Genomic DNA, 19,496 nt, shown 5'->3' on the forward strand with positions numbered 1-19,496 from the left:
TTTTTTTTTTTTTTTTTTTTGAGACAGGGGCTTGCTCTGTCACCCAGGCTGGAGCACAGCAGTATGATCACAATTCCCTGCAGCCTTGACTGCATCCTCCTACCTCAGTCTCCCAAGTAGCTGGGACTCTAAGCACATGCCACTATGTCCAGCTAATTTTTGTATTTTCTTTTGCAGAGATGGGCGTCTCACTATGTTAACCAGGCTGGCTTCCAACTTCTGGTTTTAAGTAATTCTCCCACCTCAGCTTCCCAAAGTGCTGAGCCAAAATATTTTTAAAAACAAATGTATTCCACACTAATATGTAACATTTCATGCAGTGATGAATAAACCACATCTCGAAGTGTCTGCAGCTACAGTGTGAGACGGAAAGTCTGTTTTTTTATTCTCTTAGTGGCAAAGTCCTGGGTCCTGATGAACCCACAGGCTCACTGCCACCTTCGTAATGGAAAGAAATGCTAAATTCCAGCTACAGCTTAGTGAAAATGAAGATGCCATTTTTTTCCCATCCAAGCTCATGGAGCTCTGAATTTCACAGACCCAGGAAGTGCAGGGCCAGTCCTCTTCCCTAAGAGACTCCTGCAGGCTGTCCCTCAGCCTCGGTTCTAAGGGAAAGAAGCTGCCCGCATCCAGCCAGGGGCAGGGCAGAGACACAGGTGGGGTCCCAGGGCCCTGGCGAGGCCCCTGCAACAAGGGATGGTTGGCAGAGAGCCTGTTGTGGGCTGCTGAGAAGGCATGCAGATGGGTTGCAGATTGGCTGCCCCTGGGGCCTGATCGCACCAGGAACGGGCCAGGGCAGAATTCAACCAAGGGAAATTCCCCTTAAAACCTAAATGTACCACCACCTGCCCCGGTTTATCTGGGAGAAACTTCAGCCACTTTTTTTATAATCCAGGTTTTCTGCTTTAAACCTCAGGGGTAGGTAATGGAAAAAAAAAAAATTAGTGCTAAGAATCTAAGCATCACACAAGTTTTTGGATGGGTCTGCCAACCTTTGTTAACGCAAAGGCCACTGTCCCGTCATCCTCGGTGGAAAGGTCAAGCAGCTTCTGGTAAAATGCTTCATCATAAGGCCCATCTATTTGTAAGGTTTTCCTGAAGAAGAAAGCACAATAAAAATAGGATGACAACGCCGCACAGAGGTTGTTTCTTAAACTGCTAACACAGTCTACAAATTGTAGCCCAGCACCACTAACCATCACACATTTTGTTTTGAAAAACACCTAACAGATCTATCTCCCTCATGTTAAACATCAAGGTTTTAAACAGAACTTAGCAAGACCAGAACCAGGGAGCCTTGAAGCTGAGCCTTCTCCTGTTCATGACAAGTAGCATCCTGAGTCAGAGACACAAGTGAATTCCAGCAAGGAAGGAAGAGGATCCTGGCCCTGACTGGACACCGCGGGTGTGGACCCCAGTGACGGGCACTGAAAGCCCAGGACAGAGGCTCGGCTGACACAGAAGGGCCTGCAGGACGCTGCTCAGCCGTGGAGCAACACTGCCCTCTGCAGGCTCGGCCCCAACTTGGGGTTTCGAATTAGCAGGCTCACAGATGAGCTTTCTTCTCCAGAAAGCGGTAAGTGACCCTGTTCCTCCTTCACAAGGCGCTACATTCCAGAGCCAGGCCTCGGCGCCGGGGAGCAGAGGACTGGGGCGGGGAGTGGCCGGCGTGCTTCGTCCTCCTGGGAAGCTGTGCCCTGGGAGGCACGTTCTTACCCTGCCCACCCCCACAGTCTCCTCTCAGGGCTGCCCAAGACGGGGACCGCCCGACCTCACCTCTCCTCAGGAAACTCTTCTAGGTATCGCTCAACCCGGTTGTACAGAGGGTAGAGGCCTTCGATGTCCAGCAGGTCCAACATCTGCACCTGGAGGGTTTTGTACAGAAGACAGCCCTTCGGTAACCCCGAGCGCTCTGGGGTGTTTTTTCCTACCGAGAACATCAGGGGAAAACGAGAGCATGTTGATTATCAAAGAACGTGGAGGGAGACACAGGCCGGCGCAGACCGCAGGGCTCATCCTGGGCTCCGCCATACGGGCATCGCCACAGGCAAGGACTGGACCCTGGACTGGCGCTAAGGACAGATGAGATGACGCTCCCGCCTCACAGAGCTGCTGGAGCTGGAGCGAGCCTGGACCACACTGGATGCACCAGGCCAAGCACAAAGGAGAGAGCAAGAAACGCACACGTCCTGCCTCGTGCCTCTCCTCTCCCAACACAACTCTCAGAATGTCTTTTAGATTCTACCACAACAGCCCCGGAAGTCACTTTATGATCTAAGTTTAGACAAAATCCTCATTTTAAGTCAGTACACAAAATTTCTTTCTTTTTTTTTTGAGACCAAGTCTTACTCTCTGTGGCCCAGCCTGGAGTGCAGTGGCGCGATCTTGACCCACCACAACTGCAAGGCAGGGAATTTCTAAAGATCCTGCTGGCATCCTAAATCTGCAAGGCCACTAAAGGAGGACAACCAGGGACAACCCCAGGACACTGCACAGTCCAGAGCCACGAGCCCACAGTGAGAGGCAGGTGAGACCTGGGCTGGCGACAGGCGCAAGCTCAGAACCAGCCGCACAGAGCCACAGACAGGGGTCAAAGCCACGGACAAGGACCTGTTATATCGTAGGACAGAGGCAGAAACAAAACTCCACTTGCCGCTCACAGTTGTTTGGCATCTGTGCTGTACGGGGTGCCAAGTAAGCTTAGGAGGTACCAAGTCCCAGATCGTCTCCTCCCCCTGAAGGGAGCAACCATCTCCCACAAAGAACCAAACCACAGGCAAAGACCCAGTAAGAAAGGTGTCCATGCAGGGGAAACTGTAGTCACCTGCAGATGTCAGCAGGACCCGACACGAAAATGCCACCATGCAGGAGAACGGGAGTAAAAGCTCACATGCCCAACTAGAGGGGATCTGTTAAAATTACAGCAGATCCATACATGGTCAATAAAAGTTGAATAAAATGCATGTGATCGCCAGGCGCCGTGGCTTACGCCTGTAATCCCAGCTCTCTGGGAGGCCAAGACCGGCAGATTGCTCAAGTCCAGGAGTTCAAGACCAGCATGGGCAACATGGAGCAACCCCATCTCTACAAAAAAAAAAAAAATTAGCTAGACGTGGTCACGCGCGTCTATAGTCCCAGCTACTCAGAAGGCTGAGGCAGGAGGATCACTTGAGCCCAGGAGGTGGAGGTTGCAGTGAGCCAAGTTCACACCACTGCACTCCAGCCTGGGCAACAGAACCTTGTCTTTAAAAAAACAATAATAATAAAAGAACATATATATGTGATGATACAGATACAGATTTATGCTAATTAAGAAAGTCAGGTTACAAAATGACATGTAGAGTATGATCTTATTGTTTTAAACTGCACATCCCAGCAGCTGGGGCCCAGCTCCACTCCCTTCTGTCTGTGTCCATGTCCAAAAAGGTCTGCAGGAGCCCTGGGGTGCTGTGGCGCCTCCTGTTGATGCCCCCAGACCACCTCAGCAACTGGTGCCATCTGTCATTCCAGACACAGTCTGCCTCCTTAAAAGCAGTTATGTGCCCAGATTATAGGCATAATTTTAACAAAATTTTCTGAAATGATCAGGAATCATTTTCATAACAAGAAAAAAAAAACCACAAAGTTCATTTGTAATAAGAAAATTATTATTACATGCTCATGCCTGTAATCCCAGCACTTTGGGAGTCCAAGGCAGGCGGATCGCTTGAGGTCAGGAGTTCGAGACCAGCCTGGCCAATAAGGCGAAACTGTCTTTATTAAAAATACAAACATTAGGTGTGACAGTGCGCACCTGTACTTGGGAGGCTGAGGCAGGAGAATTGCCTGAACCTAGGAGGCGGAGGTTGCAGTGAGCCGAGATCACACAACTGCACTCTGGCCTGGGTAACAGAGTAAGATCCTGTCTTGAAAAAACAAAAGAAAAAATTGGCACAGATAGCAGAAAAGAAGGCAGGGCTCAGGGTGTGGGTGGGTTTCTGGTTGCACACAAGCAGGACTGCTGTCTTCAAACCATCTCAGGCTCCCAGAGACCATGGGGTCTCCACGGGCTGCCAAGAATCACAGGCAGCGTCAGCTCATGAGACGTCAGGACACGCAGCAGTGGCCAGGGCCCGGCTCCTGTCTGCAAGGAAGGTGTCCTGCAGTCCAAAGTCCCCACGGGTCTGTGTCTTCACCCCAGACTTGTGAAGACACCTCATTGTGGTAGGACCCGGCCCTGAAGGATGTCTGTGCCTCATTTCTCCCCATCTAAGGAACAAGCCAAGGAAAACCTGTCCCCAGGGTTGCAATGAGGCTCCAACAGGATAGATAACATGGTTGAAAACACTCAACAAACCAGAGAGGACCACAACATATGGATGATATTCCAGGGGGAAATCCTACAGCCCAAATGTGTCCTGCTATTTACAGATACAGATAAAAGGCAAGAAAGGGAGTCTGCATCTGGGGGTGAGAGGTGGCGAAGCTCCGTGCTGGGAGCCCTGGTGTAACCAGGTGGCATCCCCCAGATCCCCCAGGAGGCTTTGCTGACCGCCTGGCCACCCATGGGGACTGCAGAGTCCCAAGGCCCTGCGGCCCCCACCGCCTACCTGGGGAAGGCTGGGCCCTACCTTGGCAGCGAAGGCTCCTGCTGAAAGGGCTGGCTCCACAGACCCGCGGGCCTTGGGGCCCAAGCCCCGCTCTCAGGGAGCCTGCCCGGCCCTTGTCCGAGCCGCTCAGCAGCACCCGTGTGATCACGTGCACCAGCTCCCTGATCACAGCCCTTGTGCAGTGGGGCCCGCTGGCCAGGCCGTTGGAAGGGAAGAAGAACGGCTTCAGGTGGTGTGCAAGCTCACTCCAGTCAGCCACGGGGCTCCGGGCATCTTTGCAGCCATAAATCAGCTCACCATTCTTCAGGCAGGGAAAAGAGAGAGGGAAACGTCAAACCACCAAGCTTGTAGGAAAAGAACTCAGTCCCCACCACCAGCAGGCCAGGCAGCAGGTGAAAGCCAAAGGCCCTGACGCTGTCGACCCAATCTGGGGCCACTGCACACTCCGGCTCCTCCAGGGAAATCCACCCTCACGGGCTGTGCTATCAACCAAGCACCAAACCTCAAGACATGAAAAGGAAGACAAGTTTCAAAAACTAAAGAGCAGTGCCCTGGCCTGACCACCGCCCCCCAGACAATGATCCACAGTACCTTCAGAAGCCGAGAGCAAATGCTCATCACAAGTGACAAACTCCCAAAGCCACCAGCCCAGTTACTCAAGAACCTGAGGGCCTTGGCTCTGGCCCTGAGCAGACAAACATGAGGACAGCAGTCAGCACCAACACTGCAAACGAGTGTGTCCTGGGGTTCAGGCCACACCCAGGGTGACCCCAGTGCTGGGTGGTACAGCTGAGCCAGATGGTGGGAGAAGCTGCTGGCATTTGCTGGCTTAAATCAAGCCCAGCAAAGAAACTCCTTACAACATCATCAACATTCAGATTCACACGTTCCCAGGGCACAGGCAGGGACATCTGCTGCCATGCCCGAGGGAGTCAACACATGACTCATGGGGGTCAGGGTGGTGCCCAGGAGAAAGGCCCCGACAGCAGCCAACCCCAGGAAAGTACCAACTCTTTAAACCTTATTTATTTATTTATTTATTTTTAAAACAATTTTTTAATGTTTTTGAGACAAGGTTGCACCCTGTTGCCCAGGCTAGAGTGCAGTGGAGCAATCAAAGCTCATGACAGCCTTCAACTCCCAGGCTCAAGTAATCCTCCCACCTCAGGCTCCTAAGTAGCTGGGAACACAGGTGCAAACCACCACGCCCAGATCATTTTTTTATTTGTTTGTAGAGACAGGGTTTTGCTATGTTACCCAGGCTGGTCTTGAACTTCTGGCCTCAGCAATCCATCTACCTCAGTCTCCCAAAATGCTGGGATTACAGGTGTGAGCCACCACACCTGGCCCACACCTGGAACTTCAGCGCTTTCAGGGTTTTCTGCCTTGCTGGCTTTTAATACTGAACTGGACGAGATCGGCCGGAGAGCTGATGAAACGCACAGTAGGTAACATGCCTTGGTGGCGTGACGTGTTATCTTAAATCATTCTGCATCCCTTCCCTTAATCCATCCCCTTTTCAACTCTTTTGAAACAATCCTAATCCTCGGGACTTTTCCATGCTGATGTTAACAGAAGCAGCAGACAGCCGGAGTTCCAGAGACCTTTGGTGCAGGTCAGACGGGGCCAGAAAAGGGTCCACCTGGGATAACATGCCAGCCTTATGATAGGCTTCAAACAAAGCCCTGATGAAACAGAATGTATCTTCAGGGTTTAAATATCGAGTTTATAAAAATAAATTATATAAACATGAAATAAAAGCTACCTGTGAAATATGTCATCCTTTCCTGGATTTGGGAAGGTGGAGGCAGACAGGGAACGAAGCCGATTCACTTGCCCAGCAGCCAGCACAGTGGGTTTCTAACCAAGACCTGGGGAGGCAGGTCAAGAGCAGGCCCCACCTGCCCACCGCTGAGAGCCAGCCAGCCAGGCAGCAGGACACCAGCCACATGCAGCAGCAAGGAGAGGGGCCAGGGCTTCCGGTTCACCAGTCACCTCATCCAGACCACGGCACGTAGGAAGCTGACAGGCCCACGCTCAATAGCCCTGCCTCCTCTGAAGGATCCACCTGCGATGGCTGTCAGCTCCTGCAGGGAGCCCAGGACTCTGTCCCCAGGTGTCACTTATGTGTGGTCATGAGGCTACAACTGGGACTGAGGTGATGACAAGGGGGACCCCAGAGGACTCTGACTGCCACCCAGGCCTGCTGCCCTACATCTCATCCCCTCTCTCCCCAACAGCCTCTCCTCTGCAGATGCCCCAATCCTGCCTGGCCCCACCCCCACCTCCTCTCCCTTGGACACCACTGCCAGCAGCAGGCCAGGTGACGCCAGCCCAGGTAGTGCCAGAGTCATCCTCACCCACGGCTCACCCATCTGCTCATCAGGGGAGACCAAGGCCCACCCCGCAATTGCTGGGGCTTTGGTCAAGCACCGCAGGGCCATGGACAACCCAGGGTCACTCAGATGCTGTGCTTGTGGAATCGTGCTCAGAAAAAGGTCAGGGAAAGAAGGTCTGGAACTGGAAGGTCCAAGGTGATGGGGGAACCAGTCGGGGTATGAGGACCCCAAAGGGGATGTCCAACACACACGACGTGCAGCCCAGCCCAACACCCTCATCTGTGAGGTCACTTGAACCTTCGCCGGCCCCACCCTGAAACCACCGTAGACTCAAAGCAGCTCTTACCTTAAATATCTTCAAGTTGTTTTGTGCCTCCTGCAGCAAACTCTTCAAGGCAAAGTGCATTCTCTGTTTGTTTCTAAAAGGGAAAAGTGTTAACATGCTTTAAAAGCAGCTGGAACTGACCTGTCCCTGCACACACACCTGCTCGTGGCTCAGAGGACATGCCAGGTATTTTCCTAGGGGCCGCTGGGAAACCCAGGGTCCAGCCGGGTCCAAACAGTGACATTCTCCCCTCACTACAGCCCCACCATGGGCTCCCTCCCCGGACAGTCACAGACACAGCTCCACAGCCTGACACGCGCTCACTAGAGATGTGGGGGTTGGCCCTGACCCCAGGCCTTCGGGAGATGTGAGGGACCCAACTGAGGCACGGGAGTGGGAACCCCACCAGCCGCATCACAGCCCCACCCGAAGGGGTTACGGGCTGCTCTGCCTCCCTTGTTCCTCCTGCCGCAACTTCCAAAGGCTCAGGGGCAGCAGGAGACCTGTGACGGGCCATGAAGGGAGTGCCGGGAGCCAGGGAGAGGCTAGAGCCCCAGGGAGCCGTCGCCCTGCAAGCGAGGAGCTGCAAGGCTGGCCTCCTCCCCCACCCCCACAGGGGAACCTCTGGAGGCCAAGCTGCCCATGTAAGCACGTGAGCCTGACCCTGCCAGTGGGGACAGCCCACGAGCACGCATTCAGAAAGGCTCCCAGTATCCACGCACTCTCTAGCTGACTCCTAAAAGCCTGTATTCTACAACATTCCAGGGAGGGTTCCCTACTTATGTTCTGACACATTAATAAATTCTCAACAATGAATCTTTATTACTGAATGCTTCACAATTCACAGCCTTTAGGTGCACAGGGAAATCCACATGGGACCCACACGTGAGCGCACCGCCAGCCTCGCTGAAGCCTTGGAGCGAGCGGTGTTGGTGCCACCTTCTGAATGAGCATTCCCAATGTTTGTGAACTTTTTAACTTCCAAAGACAACTCTGTGTTCAATCTTTGTTCCAGGAAGTTTGCAAGGGCATCTAACCAAAAGCACTGACATGGCGACCAGGCGCGCACTCAGAGGCAGTGCTGAGCACTGACAAAGACAGGGGCACAAAATGAACGGTTGGAGGGCAGCGGGGGAGGAAAGAGGAAAGAAACTCACGCAGCGGAGTAAGAAAAACCAGACTCACCAGAACAGCTCTGCAGTAACAGGGGTCCCAGGGAGGGAAACGAGATTGGAAAGAGGAGCTGTGCTGATCAAAAAGGACAGCAAAGGCTCACAAATCTACATCGCCCTGTGGCCAAGGACTCTCTCCTGGGTGTGTGACGGGAGGTGCCTGAGTCGGGGCAGGGCACTGCCATGAGTCCCAGGTCCCGCCTCCCTCCACCTGCTCCCCCCCCTCAGCCCTGCCTGCTCCCTCTGCTGCCCCTTCAGCCCCAGGGCCTGCTCGCCAGGCCCCCAGGCCCCACTGCGGAATGACCTTCCCCAGCTCCCAATCACTACCGCCTTCCTGACCACAAAGGCTCTGGCAGGACCGGACTCTGAGCTGACCCAGGAAAGCAGTGTGCAGGATGCACAGCAAAGCTCTGAAGGCCGGGGAGCGTGGAGGCAGCGCCAAGGTGGGGAGCAGAGCCCAGGCACCTGGTCGGAGGCTGCAAGCAGGCCTTGCCAGGGCAGAAATGGCCACCACAGCAGCAGACTTTTTAATATCCACAGAGGAGGGAGAGATCCAAGGTACAAACAACCAAACTATGAAGGCCCAGACGGTGGAGGTCAAGGCTGAGCACCAGTTGATTTCTGACATAAGTAGAAGACAAATCTGGTCACAACTCGGATGAGGGAACAACCACAAGTGAGCAAGCACCTCAAACTGTGAGCACAGAGACAAGGCACGGAGCACAAAGCCCCAAGCGTCTACAGCGCTGATGGCAAAAGAGAGCCCTGAAGACAGAACGTGGCCCTCCCCGGCTTCCTACCTCATGAAACACCCCCCACCAGGCACTGGCCCCCGCCCCACTCACCTCCAGGGAACGTGACACAAGGGGGCAAAGGAGAAGCGTTCTCTTACCCTGAGTAGAGATCAAGGGGACAGTATCTGCTGATCTGCCTCCACTTCCCAGTGGCTACCTGTGAAAACACCAAGAGGAGGGCATGAGGTGACTGGCGCTGGGGACTGCACTGTGCCAACTGAGCACAGAACAGCATCAGTGATGAAGACAATGAAGACAAGCTGCAGCCTTACCCCGGAAAAGGTGCCACCACCTTTGCAGGTGCACATCGCTAAGTGGGGGAGGGAGCCACTTGACTTCCATTCAAGGAAACCGTGGCCCCATCTGTGAGATGTGATGTGGCGTGGCCCCCAGGGCAGCCCTTCACAGGAGCAGGGAAGACAGCGGCAAACACCTTCAAATTACACGGCCACATTTTGGTAATGACAGTAACAAACCTTTAGAAGTTATAATATCCAGTAACAGGGAAGGTGTCCTTAACAAGAAATTTCATGTTGCCAGTGGGAAGATAAGTTGGTATAACATTTTGCAAGGCAACTTGCTGGTATCCACCAAACTTTAAAATGTTTATGTTCCCTGACTCAGCAAATCTACAAGGAACCTAGAAGAACTAGCACAGGGCAAAAAGGTACAGAGACAAGAATGTCCACTGCAGCCTTACTGCCAACAGCAAACCCTGAAACCAAGAGAGACACTCATCAGTAGGGAAATGACTAAATAAATCACAGTCCATCCACTAGTGGGGCCAGCACACAGCAAGCAATTCACTGAATGAAGAAATGCACAAATGATATGCAGCCACTACCAGAAAGAGGTAGAGTTAAAAGTCACCAAAATTTATTCAAAGGAAAAAAGCAACTGGCAGAACAATGGATACAGTGTAACGTCAATTTTGCTTTAAAAAAAAAAAAAAAGTTTATGTGCAAATATCCATGCATATATCCAAATATGCATTGAAAAAGCCCTGAAGAATATATCACAATTCTCAAGGATTAAGTGAAAAAAGCAATCAGAGAAAGTACATATGGCATGATCCCATTTTTGCTTTGTAAGAGTGTGTGTGTGCATATACAGGCATGTAAACATTAGAACATGTGGAGAGACATCACTTCATTTCCACCTGATTTACATGCATATTTTTGTGGGCACAGGAAGAAGTCTGGAAAGATAAGCAAATATATCTGACAATATGAGTTACCTGGGAAGGCAGGTAATCCAATTCATGCCATGTCATATGTTACCAGTTATATGAGCAAGTAGTGCTTTATAGTAAAAAGTATTTCTTAAACATGTCACATACGTTAAAAGTGAATGGTGATCATGAAAATCACATCCTAAGGGGCATGGCTCACAGACTGTCTTTCCCCTAAGAGCTCAGATAGTAATCACATCACAAAGAAAAGAAAGGGTGATGGTGGTGAAATAGTGGAGCAATGACCTCCAGAAATTCTCTCCTCTGTAAAGGCAATCAGAAAACCGGTTAAAAAAAAAAATGTCAGAATCAAAAATTTTTGAACTCTGGAAATTGACCATAGACTTGCAACAATCCAGGACGCATTTATTCAAGAAAAACAGCTAAATCTAAGCAAGATCAGTGAGCTTGTTGGCACTTTAAATGCCCTATTCCCATCCCCGTATCTCTAGCTCCAAGGGAACCTTGAAAACCGACAGCCGCAATCACAGTGAAAACCAGCTGCCCAACAGCCACAGAGGGCGCAGACCAGGGCAGGACATCTCCAAAGCCTCGTTCTCTGACAATCACTATTTGACCTGTCTCTGGAGTCCCGGAAAGATCACACTTGCAAGGCTGTCTTCACTGACCTGGCTCAGAACTCACCCGTGCAGGAGGCCTTTTAACTGCCAGCATTTGTCAAAAACATTTAGAGGCAATTGTTTAACTTCACGGTTTCCTTGGAAGGTGAATAAAAGGGCAAACAATAGGCTAACCAAAGCCAAAAGAAAAAGCTGAGTAACAAGATGTACACAGAGACTCTGAAAGCTCCAACATACACCTAGGAATCTAGAAAGTCATGCAGAGACTCAAAGAAGAACTGAGAAGGCCCTAAGCTCTCACTTGAGCTGATCTGAGGCTCCATGGAAGTAAAGGGCAAAGGCAAAGTTATCAAACACCCTAGTGAGTGCTGAGTGGGCCCCAAGACACAAACAGAGCCCCTCAGCAAAGACTAGGAGACTGACTCATTCTGGAATGCCTGCCATTTAAGAAAACATCTATCGGCCCACTAACTGCCCACTAAGCTAACTGAGCAGACTTTACTGGCCACATACGACAAAGAATACAGACTTCACAAAACGAGCGCAGAGAAGTCCCTAAACAAACAGTAACAACTACAAGAAGCAGCAATAAAAATCCTGGAGAGGGAGTAGAATCTAATTCCAGAGGGGCCACATTATATTATTTCAAATGCCCACTTTCGACCCATCATCACAAAAAACGCAAAGAAACAAGAAAGTACGGGCCGGGCGCGGTGGCTCACGCCTGTAATCCCAGCACTTTGGGAGGCCGAGGCGGGCGGATCACGAGGTCAGGAGATCGAGACCATCCTGGCCAACACGGTGAAACCCCGTCTCTACTAAAAATACAAAAAAAAACTAGCCAGGCGAGGTGGCGGGCGCCTGTAGTCCCAGCTGCTCGTGAGGCTGAGGCAGGAGAATGGTGTAAAACCGGGAGGCGGAGCTTGCAGTGAGCTGAGATCCGGCCACTGCACTCCAGCCTGGGTGACAGAGGGAGACTCCGTCTCAAAAAAAAAAAAAAAAGAAAAAAAAGAAACAAGAAAGTACTGCCCATATACAAGAAAGAAAAAAGACAAAAAAGACAATCACTAGGTTGCCCCTGAGGAAGCCCAGACACTGGACTTACTAGACAAAGACTTCAATCAACTATTTTAAATATGCTTAGAGCTAAAGGAAACTAGGGACAAAGGACTAAAAGGAACAAGGAGAACAATGTCTCAACAAATAGAGAATATCAATGGAGAGGTAGAAATTATAAAAAGGAACCAAAAAGAAACTCTGGCCGGGCATGGTGGCTCACGCCTATAATCCCAGCATTTTGGGAGGCCGAGGTAGACACACTGCCCGACCTGAGGCGTTCGAGATCAGCCTGGGCAACATGGTGAAACCTTGTCCTACAAAAAATTCAAAAACTAGCTGGATATGGTGGGGTGTGCCTGTAGTCCCAGCTCGGTGGGGGCTGAGGCAGGAAGATGGCTTGAGTTCAGGGGTCAAGGCTGCAGTGAGTCACCTTCATGCCACTGCAGTCCACTCTGGGTGACAGAGCAAGAGCCTGTCTAAAAAGAAAAAAAAGAAAGAAAGTCTTTAGTTGAAAAGTACAGTAACTACAATGAAAAAGTAACTAGAGGGGCTCAAGAACAGACTTGAGGAGGCAGAAGAGAAAATGGTTGAATTTTAGGATAGAGACCAAGAGATCCACAGCTAGACACACCAGAATCAAACTGTCACAGGACAAAGACAAAGAAAGAATCTTAAAAAGCAGAAAGGGAGAAGTGGCTCATCCATACAAAGCACCTTCCCTAAGATTAACAGCTGATTCCTCATAGAAACCATGCAGGCCAGGAGGAGGCAGGATCATGGCATATCCTCAGTGCTAAAAGAAAGACTGCCATCCAAGAATTCTAGATCTCCCAAGACTATCCTTTGAAAATAAAGGAGAAATTAAGACATTGCACAAATAAACTGTAACTAAAAAATCTGTTGCTAGCAAACCTATCTTACAAGAATTACTAAAGGAGGTCCTTTCGGCTGAAATAAAGGATACTAGACAGTAACTCAAATCCACAGGAAGAAATAAAGAGCATCAGTAAAGGTAACTACCTAGGCAAATATAAAAGAAGGTATAAACACATTTTGTAATTCTTGTTTCTCCACATAATTTAAGAGACAACTGCATAAGGTAATAATTACAAATCTGTATCAACCAGAACATGATGTAGAAATATCTAATTTGTATCCCAATAACAGCACAAAGGTTGGGGGAGGGAGCAAGGCTTTAGAGGAGCAAAGCTTTTGTCTATGATTGAAATGGAGTTGGTATGAACCTGAACTAGACTGTTGAGGTTATTATGTTAAAGCAATACTCAGAGCAACAAGACAGAAAATCAACAAGAATGAAGGCTTGAACAACACTATGAACCAACCAGAGCTAACACATCTATAGAAAACTCCACCCAGCAACAACAGGTTTACACACTCTGTCCAAGCAAACATAGAACAGTCTTGAGGAAGAACCTTACGTTAAACCACCAAACAAGTCTCAATACATTTTAAGAGTGAAATCGTGCAAACAGTATTCTCCAAACATAGTGAAATGAAACTAGAAATCAGTAACAAAAGGAAATTTGACTCACAAATATGTAAAAAGTAAACACTCCTAATTATCAATGGGTAAAAGAAGAAAGCAAAAGAGAAATCAGAGAATGAATTAAGATAAAATGAAAACACAACATACCAAAATTTATGGGATGAAGAGAAAGCAATTAAAGATTTATTAAAAGAATGATCTTAAATGAATAACCTAACTTTCTACAATAAAAAGCTAGAGGCCAGGCGCAGCGGCTTACGCCTGTAATCCCAGCACTCTGGGAGGCCAAGGCAGGCGGATCACAAGGTCAGGAGATCGAGACCATCCTGCCTAACACGGTGAAACCCCATCTCTGCTAAAAATACAAAAAGTTAGCCGGGCATGGTGGCGGGCGCCTGTAGTCCCAGATACTCACTGCACTCCAGCCTGGGCGACACAGCGAGACTCCATCTCAAAAATAAATAAATAAATAAATAAAGCTAGAAAAAGAATAACACACTAAGCCCAATCCAAGCACAGGGAAGGAAACAGTAAAGATTAAAGTGAAGACAAATGAAATACAACATGGGGGAGAGGGAGCAAAAAAATGAACAAAACCAAAAGTTATTTCTTCGAAAAGATTAGCCGGGCGCAGTAGCTCAAGCCTGTAATCCCAGCACTTTGGGAGGCCAAGACAGGCGGATCACGAGGTCAGGAGATCGAGACCATCCTGGCTAACACGGTGAAACCCCGTCTCTACTAAAAAATACAAAAAAACTAGCCGGGCGAGGTGGCGGGCACCTGTAGTCCCAGCTGCTCGGGAGGCTGAGGCAGGAGAATGGCGTAAACCTGGGAGGCGGAGTTTGCAGCGAGCTGAGATCCAGCCACTGCACTCCAGCCCCAGTGACAGAGCAAGACTCCGTCTCAAAAAAAAAAAAAAGAAAAGAAAAGATCAACAAATATGACACAATCCTTTGGCTAGACCAAGGAAAGACAGAAACCAAATTACCAAATTCAGGTATGAAGAAGGGGACACTACTACTGACCTGTATGCCAACAAATTAGATGGAAATGGACAAATTCCTAGTAACACATAATTACCAAAAAACCCACTCAAGAAATAGAGAATCTCAACAGATTGGTAACAAGAGACTGAATCAGTAATCAAAAATCTTCTAACAAAGAAAATCCCAGGACAAAATGCCTTCACTAGTGAAGTCTACCAAACATTTCAAGAAGAATCAATACCAATACTGAAACTCTTTCAAAAAACTGGAGAGTGAAAAAAACACAATTCCTAACTCATTCCATGAAGCCAGTTATTACACTAGTACCAAAGTCAGAGAAGTTATCACTAGAAAACTACACACCAACATCCCTTATCATTCAAAAACCCTCAGCAAAAAACTAGCAAACTGAATTCAGCAGCATATAAAAGTATTACACACCACGAGCAACTGGGATTTATACCAGAAATGCAAGGTTGGTCCAACATGCGAAAACCAAGGTAATACGCCAGATTAATACAGAAAGACGAAGACACCTTGCTTTGAAGTGATAAAAATGTCAGCAACTAGATAGAAGTGATGACTGCACGACCTTGTGAAGAGACTAAAACCACTGAACTATACATTTTAAAAAGAGTGAATCTGGCGAACACAGGCCGCGCAGTGGCTCACAGCAGGAGATCAAGACCATCCTGGCTAACACGATGAAACCCCGTCTCTACTAAAAAATACAAAAAAACTAGCCGGGCGAGGTGGCGGGCGCCTGTAGTCCCAGCTGCTCGGGAGGCTGAGGCAGGAGAACGGCGTAAACCTGCACTTTGGGAGGCCAAGGCAGGAGGACTGCTTGAGTCCAGGAGGTGGAGGCTGCAGTGAGTATGATTCCATCACTGCACTCCTGCCTGACAGGGTGACAGAGACCCTGTCTCTAAATTTAAAAAATAAAAAAGGTGAACATGAATCACTTTGTGAAATAAAATGTCAACTAAAAATATCCGCATTTTCTTTTACTCTTCTGAAAACTGTGTGTGCCCATGCCTCAGCCCAGATCCCCAGCGTGCAGCTAGAGTAGCCCACGGCTGGGCGTTGGCTCTCCTCACCTTGAGGTGCTGGTGCATGCAGTAACGACAGACCTTATGCTTCATCTCATGCGTGACATCACTCGAGAAAGGAATAAACCCACATTTTGGCTGTAAAATAAATAAATAAGGAGGAAAAACATTTAGGAAGAAATCACGTACCTCTAAATAGACGTATCACTGACTACAAGATAATGAGTGCAGCAAGATAATTACGCATAAATGGCCCCAGAAGCTGTTTTCATTTGCACCTCCCAGCGGGAACAACACTTCCTGTATCAGATCACACAAACGTCTCTGCTCGAGGACCCACGGCCGGAACTCTCACTGGGGAGGGTCAGCGGCGCCTCTACACTAGCTCAACACAAGCACAACACACAGTAGTAGCTTTGTGCTTTTATTCAAGAATGTCACCGCAAGACTCTAGAAGAGAGGGACCCAGGACTCCTAGCTCCAAGAAGTAGAACCATTGTTCCCACTGACACTAGCGCATGGCCCGACAGGGACCCATCTGATAGTTGCTAGGCTCCCAGAAGGTCAAGGAAGCCCCATGCCCTCTAAAAGCTGCAGCCTCTGAGCATACACGACACCCAGGCCTGCGCTGAGCCTTGGGCACTGGAGATGGTGGCTGGGGAAGCAGAACATCCACCCACAAGTGAGGAGGATCAGGAGGCATGAGCTCAGGCCAGGAGTGTGACCCAGAAATCACTGCCTTAGAGTTGGAGGAGGCCCGTGTGAGGCAGCTTCCTGAGAGACTCTGACAGCCACCCCTGACGTGGGCAGCAGAGAGCTGAAGCAAGGGGGCCCCTGGCCCAAGCAGCCCCTACTGCCTGGCACCACAGAATTTCAGGACTCCTGGCCATGACACACCAGTGCCTCTGAGGGTCACACTGGCCTTTGTGCCTCCAGGAAAATCCGTCCTGAGCAGGACACGGGGCGCTCCCCAGTCTAGAGGGCAACCTGTGGATGGGGCTCCTGCAGCACAGCAAACAGCAGCCAAACACCAAGCAGGCATGGCCAGCAGGGAGGGGCACAGAGGAAGGCCCCAGGGGACCCTGGCAAGCTGTGCCCTCTGAGCAGAACGGGGTGGGGGGACCCAACACGCTTCCCTCTGGTGACCCTCAACCAGGGCTTGTTTTAGCCCAGGCATGCAGGGTGGGTGAGGTCTTCTGTCATGAACTACCAGGAATGAGCCTAAACCTGGGGTCTGGAAGCCATGGCAGGAACCAGAATGCAGGTGGGGGCTGTGGAAGGAGAGAAGCAAGTGGAGTTTCCAGGAGCCAAGAGTGCCTACCACTCACTTCAGTGGGAACTGGAACCCAAGGCACACGACTCTCGGACTCACTGCCCAGGACTGACCTTTCCCCCTTACCCATACCATCTGCCCCTCGACAGGTCACCTTAATCTCTACACACAGAATGGGCCGGTGCTCTGCAAAGCGGTAGGTTTGAAGTCTGGTTAAATTGGGAAGGCACATAGCGTAACCACTGAGTGTGTCCAGGTCCTTGTCACAGCGAGACTCTGGAAAACAGAGCAAGGGTCATACAGAGCAAGGTCAGTGAGAGAGATGAGATGATCCCTGCCCAAAACACGCCCCACCTTGTCCCTGGTTCCAGGGGGCATCTCTGTGCCTGATGAAAACCTCATGTTTCCCTGGAGACTGTGGGACACAAAGAGTAACAGCATGGTTAAGGCCGGGCGCGGCGGCTCACACCTGCGATCCCAGCACTCTGGGAGGCCGAGGCGGGTGGATCACGAGGTCAGGAGTTCAAGACCAGCCTGGCCAACATAGTGAAACCCCATCTCTACGAAAAATACAAAAATTAGCCGGGCATGGTTGCATGTGCCTATAGTAGCAGCTACTTGGGAGGCTGAAGCAGAATTGCTTGAACCCTGGAGACGGAGGTTGTGGTGAGCCGAGATCGTGCCACTGCACTCCAGCCTGGGCAATAGAACGAGACTGTCTCAAAAAAGAAAGAAAAAAAAAAAGGCGGGAACGGTGGCTCACACCTGTAATCCCAACACTTTGGGAGGCCAAGGTGGGCAGATCATGAGGTCAAGAGATCGAGACCATCCTGGCCCAACATAGTGAAACCCTGTCTCTACTAAAAATACAAAAAATTAACTGGGCGTGGTGGCAGGCGCCTGTAGTCCCAGCTACTCAGGAGGCTGAGGCAGGAGAATCGCTTGAACCAGAGAGGCAGAGGGGGTTGCGGTGAGCCCAGATCGCGCACCACTGCACTCCAGCCTGGCGACGGAGTTAAGACTCCATCTCAAAAAAAAAAAAAATGAAAAAACAACGTGGTTTATGTAGGGGGTAGTTTCAGGCCTTGTGGTATCGGTTCAAGCTCTGGAGGGGCTGGAGACTGCAGTCAGCCACACAGATGGTCAGCCATGTCGATGTGCCTGAGCCCCAGTAAAAACTCTGGACACCAGCCTGGTGGGCTTCCTGGTGGGCACACTCCACGAGTGTCACACAGAGTCGATGGGAGAGTGAACACTGCCCATACCACCCCTGGAGAGAGGACCCAGAAGCTCATGCCAGGTCTCTCCCGGACCCCACCCCTGCACCTCTCCCCTTGGCTGGTTCCATCTTTATCCTTTTCCTGTAATAAACCATAACCATGAGTAAAACAGTGAGTTCTGTTGGTCCTTCTAGCATATTATCAATCCTGAGGGTGGTCTTGGGGATGGTCCCCTAATTCCACAACACCCTTAGCCCAGGAACTTGAAGAGGACGGGGCTGCAGGCTCTACCTTCTTTCACATCTAGGCCCTTCCCAGTTCCCAGTGCTCCAATATTTCCCCAGCACCAAATCTGCTGGAAGCCGTGGTGTGGACAGAACCAAACAAGCCTGGGCTCCAGGCACCCCAGGGACAGGCTTTCCTCCTTTAACATAATGAGCCTTACCCCAAGTCTGGTTCTTATCACTGGCGTGATAAACCTACCATGATTGTTATGAAATGGCAGGCTGAGAGCAGAGCACCCTGGAGCCGGGCTCAGACCGCATTCACCAAGAGGAAGAACTGGAGCCTAGCCACTGTCCTGTGGCCTTCCCGCCTCCCCAGCCTTTCCTGCAGTGTGTAGCCCATTCCTCCCTGCTCCAGCCAGAGACTGCAGACCCAGAGAATGGTTTGCTTCCATTTTCCAAATCAAATCAGGAAAAAATTCTATACTGGCCAATTCCACACCCTCATTGCCTGGCTGTGCTCCAGACAGAGGCATTTCCACCCTCAACTCATGAAATTTATCTCTTTGATCACTGATTGAAAAATAACCTTTGACCTAGTTCCTGTCCCTAAGGCCATTAGCAAGTGCAGAAAAGGGAGTGGGTGGGGATGGAGGAGAAAGGGAGAGGCTAAGGGATGGGAGGGGACTGGGGAAGGACAGCATGAGGATGGGGAAGGTGATGCCACAGAAGGTCCCTAGATTCCCTGTTCCTCAGAAGGACACGGACCTAGCCTAGACTCCGGTTGGGGGCAGCTTCCAGGGCTGCAGACCCTCCTGGGCCAGGCCCTCCCTCCTGAAGCTCAGGTCACCTCAGTTTCCTTTTGCCTCTCCCAGGCCTCTGGGAACCCTTCCCTTTCTTAAGTCTGCCCCAGACCCTCCACCTCCAGCTCTTCCCTCATGCTGTTTTCTGTGGTATTAATTGGTTCTTTCTTGTTTGTTTGAGATGGAGTCTCGCTCTGTCACCTGCGGTTGGAGTACAGTGGCGTGATCTCAGCTAACTGAAATCTCTGCCCGCTGGGTTCCAGTGATTCTCCTGCCTCAACCTCCCAAGTAGCTGGGATTACAGGCGCCCGCCACTACGCCCAGCTAATTTTTGTATATATATA

General features: G+C 50.3%; 1 protein-coding gene across 1 annotated transcript in view; it reads right to left on the minus strand.

Annotated features, from left to right (window-relative positions):
- Window positions 1–19,496, minus strand: part of IPPK (inositol 1,3,4,5,6-pentakisphosphate 2-kinase) — a 62,741-nt gene that overhangs the window by 23,890 nt on the left and 19,355 nt on the right. The window contains exons 5-11 of the mRNA XM_011927463.1: window positions 17,060–17,181; window positions 15,681–15,770; window positions 9,318–9,376; window positions 7,275–7,347; window positions 4,611–4,890; window positions 1,777–1,927; window positions 993–1,095 (exon numbers count right to left, since the gene is read on the minus strand). Of these exons, the coding sequence (XP_011782853.1) occupies window positions 993–1,095; window positions 1,777–1,927; window positions 4,611–4,890; window positions 7,275–7,347; window positions 9,318–9,376; window positions 15,681–15,770; window positions 17,060–17,181 (878 nt within the window). The remainder of the gene's footprint in view (window positions 1–992; window positions 1,096–1,776; window positions 1,928–4,610; window positions 4,891–7,274; window positions 7,348–9,317; window positions 9,377–15,680; window positions 15,771–17,059; window positions 17,182–19,496) is intronic.

This window comes from Colobus angolensis, unplaced genomic scaffold (genome assembly GCF_000951035.1).
Source record: "Colobus angolensis palliatus isolate OR3802 unplaced genomic scaffold, Cang.pa_1.0 Scaffold72, whole genome shotgun sequence".
NCBI lineage: Eukaryota > Metazoa > Chordata > Mammalia > Primates > Cercopithecidae > Colobus > Colobus angolensis.